The sequence below is a fragment of the Pempheris klunzingeri genome, chromosome 5 (genome assembly GCF_042242105.1).
Source record: "Pempheris klunzingeri isolate RE-2024b chromosome 5, fPemKlu1.hap1, whole genome shotgun sequence".
Lineage (NCBI taxonomy): Eukaryota > Metazoa > Chordata > Actinopteri > Acropomatiformes > Pempheridae > Pempheris > Pempheris klunzingeri.
This window is the reverse complement of record NC_092016.1, coordinates 25,885,042-25,900,895: the sequence shown is the minus strand read 5'-3', so window position 1 is coordinate 25,900,895 and position 15,854 is coordinate 25,885,042. Positions and strand designations below refer to the sequence as shown.

At 43.3% G+C, this 15,854-nt stretch overlaps 1 protein-coding gene across 3 annotated transcripts in view; it reads right to left on the bottom strand.

Moving 5' to 3' along the window:
* Positions 1–1,721: 1,721 nt before the first annotated feature.
* septin15 (septin 15) overlaps positions 1,722–15,854 on the bottom strand; it is a 45,332-nt gene continuing 31,199 nt past the window's right edge. For all 3 annotated transcript variants that reach the window (XM_070830158.1, XM_070830160.1, XM_070830159.1), the window contains 8 exons: positions 14,714–14,831; positions 13,930–14,022; positions 13,629–13,725; positions 7,165–7,216; positions 6,793–6,918; positions 6,436–6,571; positions 5,506–5,651; positions 1,722–4,102 (listed from right to left, as the gene is read on the bottom strand). In XM_070830158.1, the coding sequence (XP_070686259.1) occupies positions 4,063–4,102; positions 5,506–5,651; positions 6,436–6,571; positions 6,793–6,918; positions 7,165–7,216; positions 13,629–13,725; positions 13,930–14,022; positions 14,714–14,831 (808 nt within the window). In that variant the 3' untranslated portion in view covers positions 1,722–4,062. The remainder of the gene's footprint in view (positions 4,103–5,505; positions 5,652–6,435; positions 6,572–6,792; positions 6,919–7,164; positions 7,217–13,628; positions 13,726–13,929; positions 14,023–14,713; positions 14,832–15,854) is intronic.

The following is a 15,854-nucleotide window of genomic DNA, read 5'->3' as shown; positions in this document are numbered from 1 at the left end:
AATGATAAGCTATACTAGTTTTGATAAGATAATGTTGTGTGGGAGGGACACCCCCCCACTTTGTGTCAAGTGTCAATCTTCTCCTTCCAAGTTCATCGTTAGTTCAAGTGTCAAAAACCAAAGAGTCAATCTTCCAAACAGGCGCCGGGAGACTTCAGAGTTCAGCGCAGTAGAGGTCTACTGTGGACAACAAAGCCAGAGACGCTCTGACGTTCACACAATGCAACGGCCCCTTGTTTTGTAGCCCAAAATCAGCAGAATGATCTCATCTGCGTGCCCCCCCTGCATCTGCCAATCAGAATATACCACACTTTACAAGGAGTTTGCCCCTCTGGCCTTAATTTGACCTGATCACTGTGACATACCCGGGGAGTTTTCACTGGGCAGTTGTTATTTCTCTTTATCCTACAGCACCTCCTACTGACACCATTAGGGTCTGATTCTTCCTCCATACAATTTTTTAGAAACAGAGTATTCACTCCATTTTATACCTTTAGATTCTGCTTTCCTCTTACTGCATGTTTTAACAACAGAGTGTAAAATGAGATATTTGGTTACATATTCCGGTTACCTTTGATATTTGATCACCACTCCTGTTAAACTAAACCACTGTGTTATATCTTCATCAATCCATACCACATCTTAATCAATACAATACATTTGCATTGTCTGCGACAGACTATGTTGTGTTTGGTGGGGAAGTTATGTCTGCTGTCCCTGTTTAAAGGTTGAAGGCTTCCTTCAGCCGGGTCGATGCACTTTGGCCTCTATCCAGTCCATTGCTGGTTGTGGTCTGGTGTTCACACACAGCTGATGTTGTCTGGTTCTGGTGTTCATTCATTCTCTTTTCTGTTAGCAGAAAGGCAGCCAAATGGTCGAAAGTGAGACAAACAGAGGATGGCTGAGCCAGAGTTTGTAGAGTCTGGTATTGTGTATATGCGGAGGGAAAATGGAACAGGTCATGCAGAAAGACGGGAGGCGGGTGTTCAGGTTCGGACTGCTAGTTCTGATATGACAGGAGGAGCTTAGAACAGGGTGAACAGGAGGAGAAGATGGGAAGGACGGGATCAAACATCATTACGCCACAAAACCACACTACATACTAACTCCAAGCATCTTATGAATGTAGTTTCTAAAGTGCTCACCTTGGAAAAGCGACAAATTTAGTGTGCTGAAACCACAGTGTGTGAAAAAGGGGAGGAGCTGCTCTCAGCTGGAAGAAAATAAAGAACGGTGATGGTGGGGAAACCTGTAGTGATCGCTCCTAACAAATCCATTTTGAGGTTGAAACTTGCTTGTTTGATGTCCATCTGATGATGTGTATCTATAAAGCAGTGAAGTATGTTGACTTAGATCATTTACCTAAGCAACCTTGACATTGGGCACTGATCTGAGCATGTAGAATACTGACTGGCCTGCAGTGGGTTGTTTAATCACATCATCAGAGCAGTGGTGAGTCACCAGGCGTAGTACACATGAGAACGTGTATAATGTACATGTAAAGTCTGTCAGTACTAAGAGTGGATCGCTGCAGACAGCACAGACAGGCGAGCATCAGCAGATCCGCAGTGACGTACATGAACCGTCTTTAAGACTGAAACTACTTTTTTAGGATTATTGTAAATACTGTTTTTATGAATCCTTATCCGATTAACTCACTTAGTGTGTGTGTGGAAGAATACATGCACACGTTGGGAGTTAAAGCATAACCATGTCAACTTTAATATTAACCATGTACAGTTAGAGACAGAACACATAATAAAACAAAGTAGAGAAGCAGAAAACAGTGTACATATAAAAAAAGAAAATATTACAAAAAAAAAAAAAAAAAATCCACCTAAACTTATTTCTAATGTAACTTGCTGTTATTGGAATGGGTGTGGTTCACAAGCAGTTCAAAGGAGAAGAAAAAAAACATTTTGTTTAACTTGTAGGACCATAGAGTTGCTTTTCTCTGGACTTGAAGAGAAAATAGAGCATAATAGATCCAGGTCCTGAGAGGGTGTACTCATTGGCATATGTGTATACTGTGTGTGTGTGTGTGTGTGTGTGTGTAAATGTATTCATGGATTCTTAAGACAAGTTTTATTGTTATTCCTGGCATATAATATTCTGAAAAAACAAAACAAAAAAAGGCCATCGAGCAGCCTCCAGTATGTACACAATATATGCATCCCCATCATGAACAGGTAATGTTTCATGTGCTGAAGGTGGAAGGTTTGTCCCTTTAGCATTTTTGCTTTAATCATGAAGAAATAGTCTGAAAAAAACGATACTAAAATAACAGATTAATCTAGGAGCTGTTTAAGAAAACTACAGGGGATTTAGGGAGTTGTTCTTCAACCGTACATATAGTATTATCAATATCATCATCATATGAAAATAAAACATGACAACTCTTGGAAAGGTATATTAAAAGGTTTGAATGTGGCGCAGCTCACCGCTCTGTGACTCTGAACTGACTCGCATCTGGACTTCACATGTTCTAACTGAGAACAGCAGAGGAGTGATCGTTTGTTGACAGCTGTCTTTCTGGAGAGTCCACGGATGAAGGAAGGTTAAAAGGAATATTTCGGCTTTTTAGCGCATTGTCCCCTGTGGCGGTTATACACGGAGGGAAAAGATCAGAAAATAGCTGAACATCAGGGTTCAAGTCTATGACAACACCCATCACTTACGTCACAATATAAAACATCTTTGTAATCACTGGAACCTGTAAAGTTGCACACACCGATTAGGCTTTTGCATATTGTCTTCTATTTAAATAGGAAACACACACCGCAATGACAATATTCTGGCTGCTGTAACACGCACGGTTCTCATCTCCCCTCTGCCGCCTGTCTGCTTCACATCAGACTGGATCTAGGACCTCATCTACGACACAGCATCTCATAAAACACACCTGCTCATACACACACCCGTCACTGCAGCCCGGTCTCATCTCCATCTAAAATAGCAACATTGTGATCAGTGGATTGGCCTGCGGGGTGGGGGGGTGGGGGGGTGGGGGTCATGTCGAGTTTAGTGAAGGATTTTCACTGTTGATCGACAGCAAGCCGTCGTGACAAGTACAGACCTTTGGGTCCAAAATAGAGGAGGCTATAGTCGCTACTTTCATTTAATTCCCCATGTTGGAGTGTAAACTGCTGTACAAAAGAGGAATGGTTGGGTTCTTTTTTTTGTTTTTGTTTTCGGGCAACACTTTTTTAGGAAAATAAGTTTCGTAAATGGAAAAAAATGAAAGGGCCCAGCTGTGGGAAACAGAACCAACTTAAAAAAAGCTATTGTGACTTAATGGTGCTAGCGTGTTCAGCATGTTCATGGCTAGCTGACCAGTTTATTAAGCGGCCCTACATCACCAAGCTTCGACTCACTGATTCACTCCGCCGTGCCACTTCCTGATGAGACCGGGCCTCCATTCCACCGGTGCCCCCCCAGCTGCCACCTTGATAGTCACCTTCGCTCACATACACTCTCCCTTCTGCTAACACACTCTCAAAGACGTCTTTGTGACTGGCTGCTTCAATGTGTTTACGCTTGTGTTACATTTTGGAGAACATTAAAAGAAAGAGGAGCGTCGAGGAGAGGGATAGGACGTCTATCTGCAGATCTATGGAATATGTAGAGAACATACAACTACTACATGTGTACAAATGGCTATGCATGGTCCCTGCCATGTGTTAACTCCATACTGTAGCTCAGAGGAACTCAGGCTTCTCCTCTTTGTCAGGAAATATAGGAAAATATAATTTCACAAAAACATGCATTCCCCATGAAAGAAAAAAAGGTTCCAACAGCTAAAGTGAAACCCTGCAGAGAGACGAGCATGTGGGCATTTGTGTGTATATGTGGGTAAATGGCATCCATGTCACGCGTGGTGCACGTTAAATGGAACAAAGAGGAATGTCATGGGATGCTAGATCTGTTTGTGTGTTTGTGTGTGTGTGTGTGTGTGTGTGTGTGTGTGTGTGTGTTCTGAGGGCCACAGTAGATATGAACTTCAGGGGGATGAAGAAAAAAAATGTGTTAATGTCAAACTGATGGAACAGGTCGGGCTTCTCTTCAAAAGATCTTTCCTTTCTTCTTGTTCTTTTCCATCGTCCTGTGTGAGAAACAAGAAGAGCGACACCATTACTTCATCATCACAACAAATGTGAACAAAGCATTTTTACTATCAATCTATTTATTCCCCCTCGAAAACGGACTTTTTCATTGTTCTGAGCAGCACACATGAAACTCCAGTTTACCTAAACCATACGGGTGCTTTTCAAAGTCATTTCTTTCACATTTTATGTCAAAGTCAGTGATTTATGGCATTGCCATACAGTTATTACTTAAAAACAACCAAACAAAACGCACAATGTGTCCCGACTAAAATACTTGAGACGTGAAGGAGGAGGCCGTCTGCTGCTCTGGTGCAGAAACATTGACTTTTGCACTCGGTGAGTATCAGTATTACTTTGTAATGTTTCATATGTCCATGCATGTGTCAGCTGGGATGACCGCTTAAAAACTCTATTGGTCTATATTTAAATGTATTTCTTTAAACGTGTTAAATGTATTTGCATTTTAGATTTTGTGCCCAATGAGGAGAAGTTGTAAAGATTTTGCAGCGTGTCACACTGGCAACTTTACAAGGCAGTGAAGGTGGAAGGTTCTGTAAGTGAATGTTAGAAATGAAATGTGTCACAGCAATAACAATGTCCAGCTAATGGCGGTTAACGTCGTTTCGAAAAAAACATGCTACCATACACTACTCACAAAAAGTCAGGGATATTCAGCCTTCAGGTGAAATCTCAGGATGAACCTAAAATGCATTCTAACCTTTCCAGGTGAACTTAATGTGACCTTCTCTAAACCTTTGAATGCACATGTCCAACTGTTCAGTGTCTCAGTACTTTCTGCACCAGCTGCTGTTCTCTAACAAGAAGCTTAACAGCAACATTCACAACAGGTTTGATCCATGAATCCACCAATACATTTCCTGCTTCAGTTAGAATTGGTATTTAAACAGTCCTCCTCATCCTGCTGTTCACATTCTGACATCATGAGACCAAGACGACACCTAACAGTTGATCAGCAGCACCTCAACACTGGAGGCTTCAAACAGGAAGTCCTCAGATGGAGGTGTTCACTGAGCTTAGAGGGTCACAGAGTGTCATCAGGAGGTTGGAACAGTGATACAGAGACTGGAAGAGTCACAGAAAGGAGAGGAGTGGACGTCCTTTGGCCACGTCCCAATTTATTGAGCCACTGAAAATGTTTTGTTGTGGTATACCTACCACTGTTGGTAGATTTTCTTCAAATAAATTGTTTAAGATGAATAAAACTACCAGTGCATGCTTCTACTTAAATGTCCTACTTTCATGATATAATATCACTGTAGCATTCACTTTTTTACATTTTCCATATATTTCACCTGAAAGTGGAATATCTCTAACTTTTTGTGAGTAGTGTGTGTTTCAAACAGTCGGGCTGCTGTTCCTGAGTGTGAGGATTACTAACTTTGAGGCGTCCAGTTTCTGCTGCTCCAGGATTCTCTGCTGAGCCTCCCAGTTGGCCTTCTCATCCTCAAACACTCGCCTCTTCTCCTCCAGCTCTTTGTACTGCGCCTCCAAGTTCCTTTTCATCTGTTCGTGGCGTCGCTCCAGCTGAGGGTCAACACATTAGATGCTCACTGTATTTAAACTCAGCAAGCGACAGCTGGAGTGATCGACAAAGGGTGATTAGCCTACAATCGCTATCATTCACTAATGTGCCACTAGTTTTTGTTCTTGCTTTCTCTTATTCTGAGGTGCACGCACCATTTCACAGGCCTGTGCTAGGAATTCTAAAAATCCTGACACATTCTCTGTGGCAGAAAAAGCTCCACTATTGCTTTCTCTCACTCTTACTTGCAACTTCCCCTCATCTCTATTATCTGTGTAGTTTTGGTCACATTTCTCTTCACTCCCTTTCCTGCAGCTCTTAACCACGTCTGTAGGCTGCAGCTTCAGTGCGGCGCAAATACTGGGAGTGTGAAATCACATCTTTTAGCATCTGACAAAGAAGAAAGCCTTGGTCTACTTACAGCACTAGCTTTTTTTGTTCACTTGTCACAGAGTGCTCAGTGGTCACACAAAATAACCACACAGGCTCCTTCCACACTTGAACGATTATGTTAATAAGTATAGCTTCGAGCTCTTTAGCGAAGCCTCACACTTCTTTTGTCTTAAAGTTTATTTTTCTATTTCCTACAGTTTAATACTGTTGCACTAAATTAAAATGGAAAACAAACACCTGCATCACAGAAACCTTATTATGCAGCCAGCTTACTAGAAATGAGCATCTGGACACCTGCCAGCCAGTTAGAATGAAAGAAATGCCTGGTGGCCAAAGGTGTAAAGAATTTATTAGTAACTTTTGAGGTGTAAGAACACACGTCCTCAGACCCACCTCAGCCTCTGAATCTTTCAATTTTTGTTTTTTCTCCTTGACCTTCATCTCAAAGACCTGTTCCATTTCTGCCTCCATCTTCTTCATTTTCATCACGTGCTCCCTGCGCTCCTCCTCCATCTGTGCCAGGGGACTCCTGTTGACCACGGCAAAGACACAGGTTACTTATTAGTTGTAATTTGTTCACCATTAGTATTTAATAGAAAAAAATGAGTAAGTCATCACAGTAAGAATACGTTACTGTATGTAATAAAGGCTGTGTGTCAAAAAGCTGCGTTAGTCATTTCTCCACATCTAAAGTCCTGTGTTCTCTGTTATTGAAAAGAAGGATATGGTAGTTTAGTAAATGAGGAGTACTTGGTGAGCTGTCCCTTGGTCTTGGAGGTGTCCACGCCATTACAGGTGACGGCGGCGAGTTTCTTACTGCGGTAATTCTCATAATGCACATTGTTGGTGACGTCCTTCAGATCCTGCATATGGGTCCTATGGAACGGGTGGAAAGAGAAGAAGGAAACCAGGTAGTGAACGCCAGAGGATGAGGAATAGAACACCAGAAGAATGAATAGAACATGTATTACATTTGGACTATTATTACTTCAGCATCAGAGACAACATGATGCGTGTGCTGTCAACTAATGCAGCATTAGAGGAAATCTGTCATTCATCATCGGGTTAGAAATCAAATCAGAGTCTTTAGATTGAGTTTAGGAAATCTCTGATCAGCCTCACCTGATCAGCATGTTGCGTAGCACAGTGAAGTCGCAGTGTTCCCCGTTCTCCACTGAAACACACAGGGAGAGCAAAGACAACAGAGGGGGGAGGGAGAGAGAGACACACGCACATCAAAATTACTACACATGAACACGTTTCATAGGAATAATCAGAGGAATCATTATTTGGTCTCAAGGCAAATGAGCTAGAAGTACACTGCAGACATGAGTATGAGAGCTTCTTCCTGCACTTACAGTATAACTGTCTTCCATGTGCTAAATAACTGTAAGGGAGTCTGAATGGAGCAGATTTACTGGGTTAATAACTGTCTCTGGCTCTGTGTGCACACTGACAGGCAGTCCCAGCAGGAACACACGTTACTGTGTCTGTGATGAGTGAGATCCTAACAGCTGTGTTATTCACATGCGAAGACAAAAAAAAAAAAAAAAAGATTAAAAGATAGAAGCTGTACGGAGCCCTCGTGGCACAAACACACACGTTATGTCAAGAGCATTCATTCGTCTGTTATAACGGGAAGGGCACACTGAGAGGAAGGTGTGTTCAGGTGCAGCCAGTAAAAGGAGACACTGTAGCAGCACACGAACGGAAAACAAAAAAGGGACAGAGGGACGTCAGGCCATGATCACATAGGACAATTTTAATGTGAGCAGGTGGCTATCATTCGGTTTTCGTCAGGTTGGGCTGCAACAGTTTGCACCTACAACAGGCGGCGTGTTGGAGCTTCACGCCAACGTGTCTCAGCTGAAGAGCTGTGGAGTCAGCGGACACGCTGGGGTCCACCTTCAGCAGCAGACAGGGCTGGTACGCACTTCTTCCGCGTAGTTTAAGCACTCCTTTCGTATGATTTGAGAAGTACGCAAATGTTCTCTGTAGAACAGGCTGTACAAAAACATGTAGTGTGTGTGTGTGTGTGTGTGTGTGTGAAATCACTGACAAATTTTTATAGGCAATTTTTGAGTGTGGATTTAAAAGATGTATTTCTGTATTCGCTCGGTCAGTAGTTTGATTTTATTATTACTAGCTGCAAATGTAGCTATAGGCCGGCTTTTTCAAGAGTGTGTGGCGTTTAGGGTTTCCAACACATCCTGTAATGCCTGCTACTTTACTTATAAAGACCCACAGAGACAGCGCGGACCGTGCACAGACCACTTAAGTATTTCCAAGACTTTAGTCAGTCAACAATCAAAAGGTGCACCAGATGTGCAACACTTAATGGTGGCTGATGGCCTGAATGCATAAGCAGAGGAGAGGGCACATGCTGCACTACATTAAGCATGTTTGAGCCCTCAGCGTGGTAGGCTAAGACACCGGTCAGTCAGTCATCCCGCTAACATGCCTAAAGCTCAAAGCAGCACTGACAGACATTGGATCTCTTGAGGTACGAGCACCACACTGCAAACACGGCTGCTAAAAGCAATAATAATGAGTCCAGTGAGACTGTACATTAAAGTTGGAGCCACGAAACTAAAACAATGAGCGGACAGACACTAAAAGGCTTCATAGAGGTGAGGGCAGCTGCAGGGTTCATCACTACGAGTGAGCCCATTCCTTTTAGTCACTGAACCGGCTTTTAACATAAAAACACTGATTAGTGCATCTTTTTAATAATACGAAAAAGAAGGAAAAAGAAAAAGAATTAGTTGTTGAGGAGACTGCTGAGCCTTGTGTGAACATGTAGCACCGGTACTTCCCACTTCGCTGCATATCGGTGAGAATGATGTGACCTGCTCTGTTTGAATGATTTTTGTGTTTCAGCCCGAGAAAAAAAGCCTCCTATCTGATCACAGCCTGCCACCGTTGGGCCTCACAGACGTCACATAGTTAGAACAAACAAGAGCTCTCGGTCAGACAACACGAAACAGAGTTGGTCTCGTTTCAACGTGGTACAGTAGGATGACTGTGAGTTTTCATCTTGACAACAAAGACATGGTTACATGGTCAGACGGGATTCTGGAAAAGGACCGCAGATAAACTGCTGCTGAGGATGTATGTGATGGGTCTCCGGCCTCCTCCTCTTCAGTAAATAAAGCTGCTCCTTATTGGTTAGCCTCCACCCCACTGGCAGTCAATCATCATCAGGGGAGCGAATAAGGAGGACACCTTACCATTGATGAAACTTATGCAGTCTCGCCCCTTGGCCTCCAAAGCCAGCCACTGACCTCCCGTCTCTTCTAGAGGAGGGAACTCTGACGGAGGGGAGGGGGGTACGGTTTTTCAGTTACTGTCTGCGCCCAGCAGGGGCTAAATCTGGGTCTGGAGCAGCTGGGTATGTTATGGCTCAGTCTTGGCCCGGTTCGAGTCCAGAATTGGCCTATGTTTGGCCCAGATTCAGCCCAGATTTGGCCCGGATCAACACCATGTGTCCAAGCTGACTGGCTAAAGAATGCAGGGCGTGTGGAGGGAGTGTGGTGGTTGGAGGGATAATTATTAAATGAGGATCTATGCATGACCAGCTGGGGGTGCAAGTCTCAATGAGGGAATAAGTGGAGGAGCTAAGTGGGGTCAAGGGTCATAGGAAAAAAAAAAAAAGTTAAACTAATAGTATACAGATCTTATTTATTGATGAATGGCAGAAAATACCTGATGTACACTGTTTATTTTTTTAAATATCAAAATAGTTTTACTTCCTCGTCTGTCATGCACTTGAATGCAACATTGTCTAAGTCCATCAGGTGTTTTGAGCCAGCTTTATCTATTAGCAGCGTGTATTTAGGCCATGAAGATGAACTGCATTGGTTTAATGAATCAAGAGCACACAGCTGTTTATCTGAAACATGCATAAATGAGTGTGTGTGTGTGTGTAGGATTTTTCGCAAACAGTGTGTTTCGATGTTAAAATTCTTACATTAAAATTCCAGGTATGCTAATGAGTACAAATTCATGATACCAAGCCACGTGTTACCTTGATGAGTTTTTTGGAAAACACTAACTCGCCATTAACTGCTCATGAACCTAAGATGAACCTATAAGCGATGCGTTAGGATGATGGATCCCAGTCCTTGGTCCAGCGATACAGCGCGGCCCGTACACCGTTCTCACCCTGCACCAACACGCTCAACTCAACTCACGGCGTAAAGAGCTGAATCATGCGGTGAGGCGTAATTAGACGGTACTGCTGTATGTGGCACCATTGGAGCAAAGAAGGGAACCACAGTATTAGAGTGATATCTCTATTGCAGCTGAAGCCTCGGCACCAAACAGCCTCTAGTTTCCTCCATGACTATTCACAGCATCAGACCTGGGACAGAACCGTGGACGTGTAAAAGCTTTAAACCTGCTGAGGACACCAGACAGAATCTTAAATTGGCGTTAACTAAACCTCATCAAACGCACCTTGCAGGATAATTCCTGTTTATTACAACCTTGGCCGTACTTGACTGCTGAGATCTGGAGACACCGTGATTTCACTAAAAAGACGTCTGAAACACAAGCAGTCAGACGGGTTTCAATCAAACCCCCAGCGGACCCAAACTATTTGACCTACTGTGCCTGCTGTAGTTGTGCGCACGCTGTTTTCATCTTCAGTAAGGGATTACAAGCAACATCTTATGTGCGTCAACTTTCACCTCCTAATAATGTGGTTTCGATAATCTGACTGCACTGTTGGCCTGTTTAAAACCTGCCTGACTGCTTGAGTTTCTTTCGTTGTCAGACTTCACTGCGGTGACGTCACCTTGTTCCCAGATCTCAGTCATTACTATTGTGAGTCCACAATTGTCGCTTATAGTCAAACCTATCAAAATAAGACTCACGTTGTGATAAACCGGGGTTATCCTTTAAAAAACAAGCAGTGAGGTTTTGGAAAGATTTTCTTGCGGGCTATCGAGTGAAGGCATAAAAGCAAAGACAAGAATTCATTCATGTGTCAGCCCAGAGGACGACTGGCCCCGTGTGCCCCACAGTAACACCTCGCATACACTACGATGACTGAGAAGCATGTTTCATTACTCCTGAGGTATAAGGACGAACATCTTCCCTTCAGCTGGGCCTGAATCGGTGAGGGCTTCTGTGTGCTGCAACTGTTAATGTCCAAGTGTGAAAAAGAAAAACTTCTGCAGCTCTAAAACTTAGTGTAGTCATTTAAAGTCATAGCAGTAAAGACTGACTGTTTTGCTCCACACACTGAGGGAGTTTTATTTTTTTTTAATAATCTCCAGTGGACAAACTATGCAATGGTGAGACTGTTTTGCTACAAACTGAACTAAAATGTGCTTATAGCGGCTCACCCTGTCAGTCGGTCACGCTGTAATTCATGCCAAATGATATGAGAACGAACATTTAGTTCTTCTAACTACCGAGATATAGACGATGAGAAACATGGGGCGTAGGAGACGTACGATGACACTGCTGTTCGGTGAGCGTATTAGTGATTGTGTCCTTCAAGTGTTTGTTAAAATACACCCAGACGTTTGGGACACTGTCACAACAAACACAATTCATGCGCAGAATCACATGGTGGTGTGTACAGTCCAAGAAGCATCCCATTCAAGAGTAAAAGCCCACAGCATCAGCAACAACTGACATTTAATCAGTTGAATTCAGTGAGAAAGGATATTAATATTTGCTACTACAATCTCTTTATAAGAGTGAGGTCCTCTTACTACTGATAATATATATAAGTGTTAGCAAAGAGCACTGGGGGCCAACGTTCTACTGAGAACACATGAATGAATTTGGTCTTATTTTTGCTTCTGGATTTCAAAATGTATTCATATTTTCACGTTTCAATACGTTCACGTTCTTCTCTGTCTGGCGAGCTTAAGTATTCAGCCCAAGTCTGATTCGAGCATTGGTTTGACCATCAGCCTAATGATGAGACAGCACAGCAACAGAAAAGTGGAGGGAAAGGAGGGGTGGAGAGTTCGGAGGTGGTTGGAGGGGCACTCTGAGGGAGGAGGAGGAGCAGGGGAGAAAATGAGGTTGAAATAAAGTGAAGGATGGTTTGGTTTACCAAAAATGCCCTCTGTCAGTCATGGAAAAGAATAGACAAAGAAAAAAGAAAAAAGAGAGAAAAGAAAGAATGAAAAAGTGAAAGACTGATAAACGGTCAACCACAGAGCAACAAAGGTTTATTACTTTATACAGTATATCATCTTTCAGAGGACTCAACTCAAACAAATGAAAACTGAGAGGAAAACTAAGACACCAGTAAGAGCAACAACAGTTCATGGTGGCTGACGGTGACAGTGTGGAAGTCTCTGGTGCTGTCGGGTCAGTCCGTGCTCGCTGCTAATCCCCTTTTCCAGAATCCCTATCAGGGTCAAAACCAACACTACCAAAAGGACTGTGTGCATGTGAGTCTGTTTGTGTTGAGGAGAAGACAAGTGGGTGTATAAGGTCACAATGTATTAACTGCCAGGTAACTTCATACTTGCCAAATGGAACGATGTGTTCAGGAACTCATTCATCTCCCAATTGTGAGACAAAACATAGAAAACCATTTAATTTCTTTCTTTACTTTGGGTACACGTGATGTAAAGCATTTGAAATGCAAGGTACATCACTGATGTTTTTATAGGTCAGTTCGCTGCGTCCTAGATTTCTCGTCACTGCTGAGCCTCCATTCAGACGCCTCGAAAACTGAAGAGGCGACATGCTGCCAGACACTGGGAACTGATCCTCGAAGACCATTCTGAGAATTGCAGCCTCAAAAGGACACATTCAGCAGCACGACGTGGAAAAGTTTAAACCTGTTCAGCTTTATGCTAACATCCGCTGACGACTGGGAGCTCAACTGAGCTCATTTTGGGTCCCTCTGGAAACTAAAGCATGGAGGCGTTTTCTGCTCAACTCCACTTTTACACTATCAAGATCCCAGAGATCTCTTAAAATGGACCAAACTACCACTCCACTGTTGTTTGAAATGTTGGCTTGGCATTACCTTATTAGCATTATTGTTCGAATGTTAAAGTCAACTTTAATAAAACAGCAAAACAACATGAAAATCTACCAAGAGTGATCTATTTCAAGACTACCCCCACAAAGTTCCAGCAGGTGCATTATGCTCATGTTGTGCTATGTGGCAGCAGAACCCTTTATTCTACTGTTAACTTTGTTCATCAGCTCATTTCCAGTTGAGAATACATTTTGACAAGTAATTGTGTTACTGGTAGTTAATACATTCAGTGGATACAGGGGGTCACTGTGGAAAACATGCACCATATCCCACACTCCCAGGAGCATCATGCTTCATTCATCAACGCAGAGGTAACGTTGTGACAGCCGGACATGTTTAAACACATCAGCCTTCAAACTCCAACAGGCGTCACACTGTCTGACAGAGGTGCACTGACGTTCTGTGTATCAAAAGTCTGTCTTGAAAACTGAAAACAAAACTTAATTGCTGCCCCTTGAGGATTTTCTACATGTGCACGCTTCTTTTCTAGCTCATGTTTTATGCCCTGGCAGTTTGGCCTTGGCTGTGTCCTTTCCTTTCCAGCAGTGGACCTGAGTGAACCTACCTTCTGCCACGCCCCACGGGTACTGGCGACCTCTGACCTTCTTGCCGTTCACCTCAATGACCACGTTGCTGCCGACCACTGCCAGGGGCATCTTCTCCTGGAGTGGAAAGACACTCAGTTTTCTTATACTGCAAACAAAGTGCAGCTTCATGCAATTAGGTGTAGTGAAATGGAACGGAGGCAGCTGCAGGGGTTGGATACTGACCAAAGGACAGACTGACCTTGGACTGTTTCTCTTCCTGCTGTGATCAATCAGGAGTCATTAAATCACACTTTACATTACTAACAAGAGGTCCATTACCTTGATCTTTCGGATGAGCTTGTTGTCCTCATCGTCCTCCGTGTCTGGGAATTCATAAATTTTGATTTTGTGCTCCTGTATCTCTTTCATTATCTGGTGAGAGGAGAAAGAAATCAGAATGAAGGCAATGACTACACACTATAACCTTTTGCCATCCATCAGTCCAGCATTTCCAGGCTGCATCTCTGCTGTTGTCTGCCAATCGCAAAGTGACAGCAAGACTCTCAGAAGTCATTGTGCCCAGCTGTTGCTTGCCAGTTTAGGCAGAGACAGGATTGCCGTTTTCACCTGCTTCCAGTCTTTATGCTAAGCTAAGCTAAGCCAATTTCCTCCAAGCTCTAGCTAATGATGCACAGAAACCAAACGCAAACTCCACCCAACGTGGACCCCTACAGAAGCCGCCCACATCTGAGCCTGGTTCTGTTCCAGGTTTCTTCCTGTTAAAGGGGAGTTCTTCCTGCCACTGTTTCCTAATATAATATCTGATGCTGCTCATGTGGGGATTCTTGAATCCTTAATGTTGAATTCCTGAATCGTTGGGTCTCTCTCTAATTAAAGAGTTTGGTCTAGACCTGCTCTTTATGGAAAGAGTCTTGAGATAACGCTGTTGTGATTTGGTGCTATATAAATAAAGACTGATTGATTGATTGAAACCAGGTGTGGTATCGATCCTCTCATCTAATTCTTGGGAAGAAAGCCCAAACTGTCTGCTATTGCTTTACATGTATGTGCAGCTCGTAGTAAGTATGATAAGATACACATATCCCGTTAACGTGACACATACCTGTTTTTTAAAAAGTTGGCACTCCTCTGGGGTGAGAGTGTCTGCTTTTGCAATTAGAGGGATGACGTTGACTTTGTCATGGAGTCGCTTCATGAACTCGATGTCCAGCGGCTTCAGACTGAGACAGACAGAAAGGAAACACAAGGTGGTGGTTAATATGTGACTAAAACCATCAATAAGGCAAGACAGGTCCATTTATTTTCCATACGGCTGAGCAACGACTAGACGGTATGATAGACTCGACAGGTTTACCACAGCTTAACTAGATGGCCATTAAAATTGTTCACTTCTCCACTTGCCTGTTTCTCCAATGATAATTTAATCTTTTTTCATAAATGTGAATGCACATTTCTATATATAACAGGCAACTGGTGAGCTGTCTCTGTGCCACTGAGGGCTGGCTTAAGCTCTGCTCTCCTCATCCCTGAGCCTTTAAAGAAAACTGTTCAATGAAAAGGTAAAATGGGCTCATGGTTGATTAGAGTCAAATAATTTCAGGTGGCTCAGCGGCCCTGTCGAGTAGCGTGACACTAAAGACTAAAGACACTAACTGAATCTAAAGAAAATGCCACAGTGGGCTTCCTCAGCAGCTTTTCAAAGTAAATGCAGTTCAGCGGGCCTCCAGAGGAGGGCCGACCAAAACAGTATTTTAGATGTGGCTCACAGCAAAAGCACAAAGAAGCCACTGAGTGCGGCTTACTATTCGTCTTATGTGTTCCTCTGTGGTGACAGCTGATGGTTTCGTCTTGCTGGGCTGATGAGGAGTGACCCTGTCGACTCTCCATCTTTGTCTGAATGACAAATGGGACTGGTATTCAGTTGTGTGGCCACAGAGAGCAGAGAGCTATCGTCTGGCACGAGGTTGGTGAACAGCCTGCGAGCGTGGGCAGTGTATGTCCAAATGTAACTGTACATGGTTGACTACGTGTATCCGGTTGTACCCATTTAAAAAGCATTTTTTTCTTCTTCATGCACATTCATATGGTGCACGCTACCTGAAACATGGCTCTGTGAGTGTTTGTGTGTCCGTGTCATCCCAGGAATGCAGAAATACAAAGAGGGCAACAAAACAGCTGTTGGGAGGTTCAGTAGTTCACAGAGGGACACAGAGACAGAGTGTGTTGGAACTACTAAGCAAGAA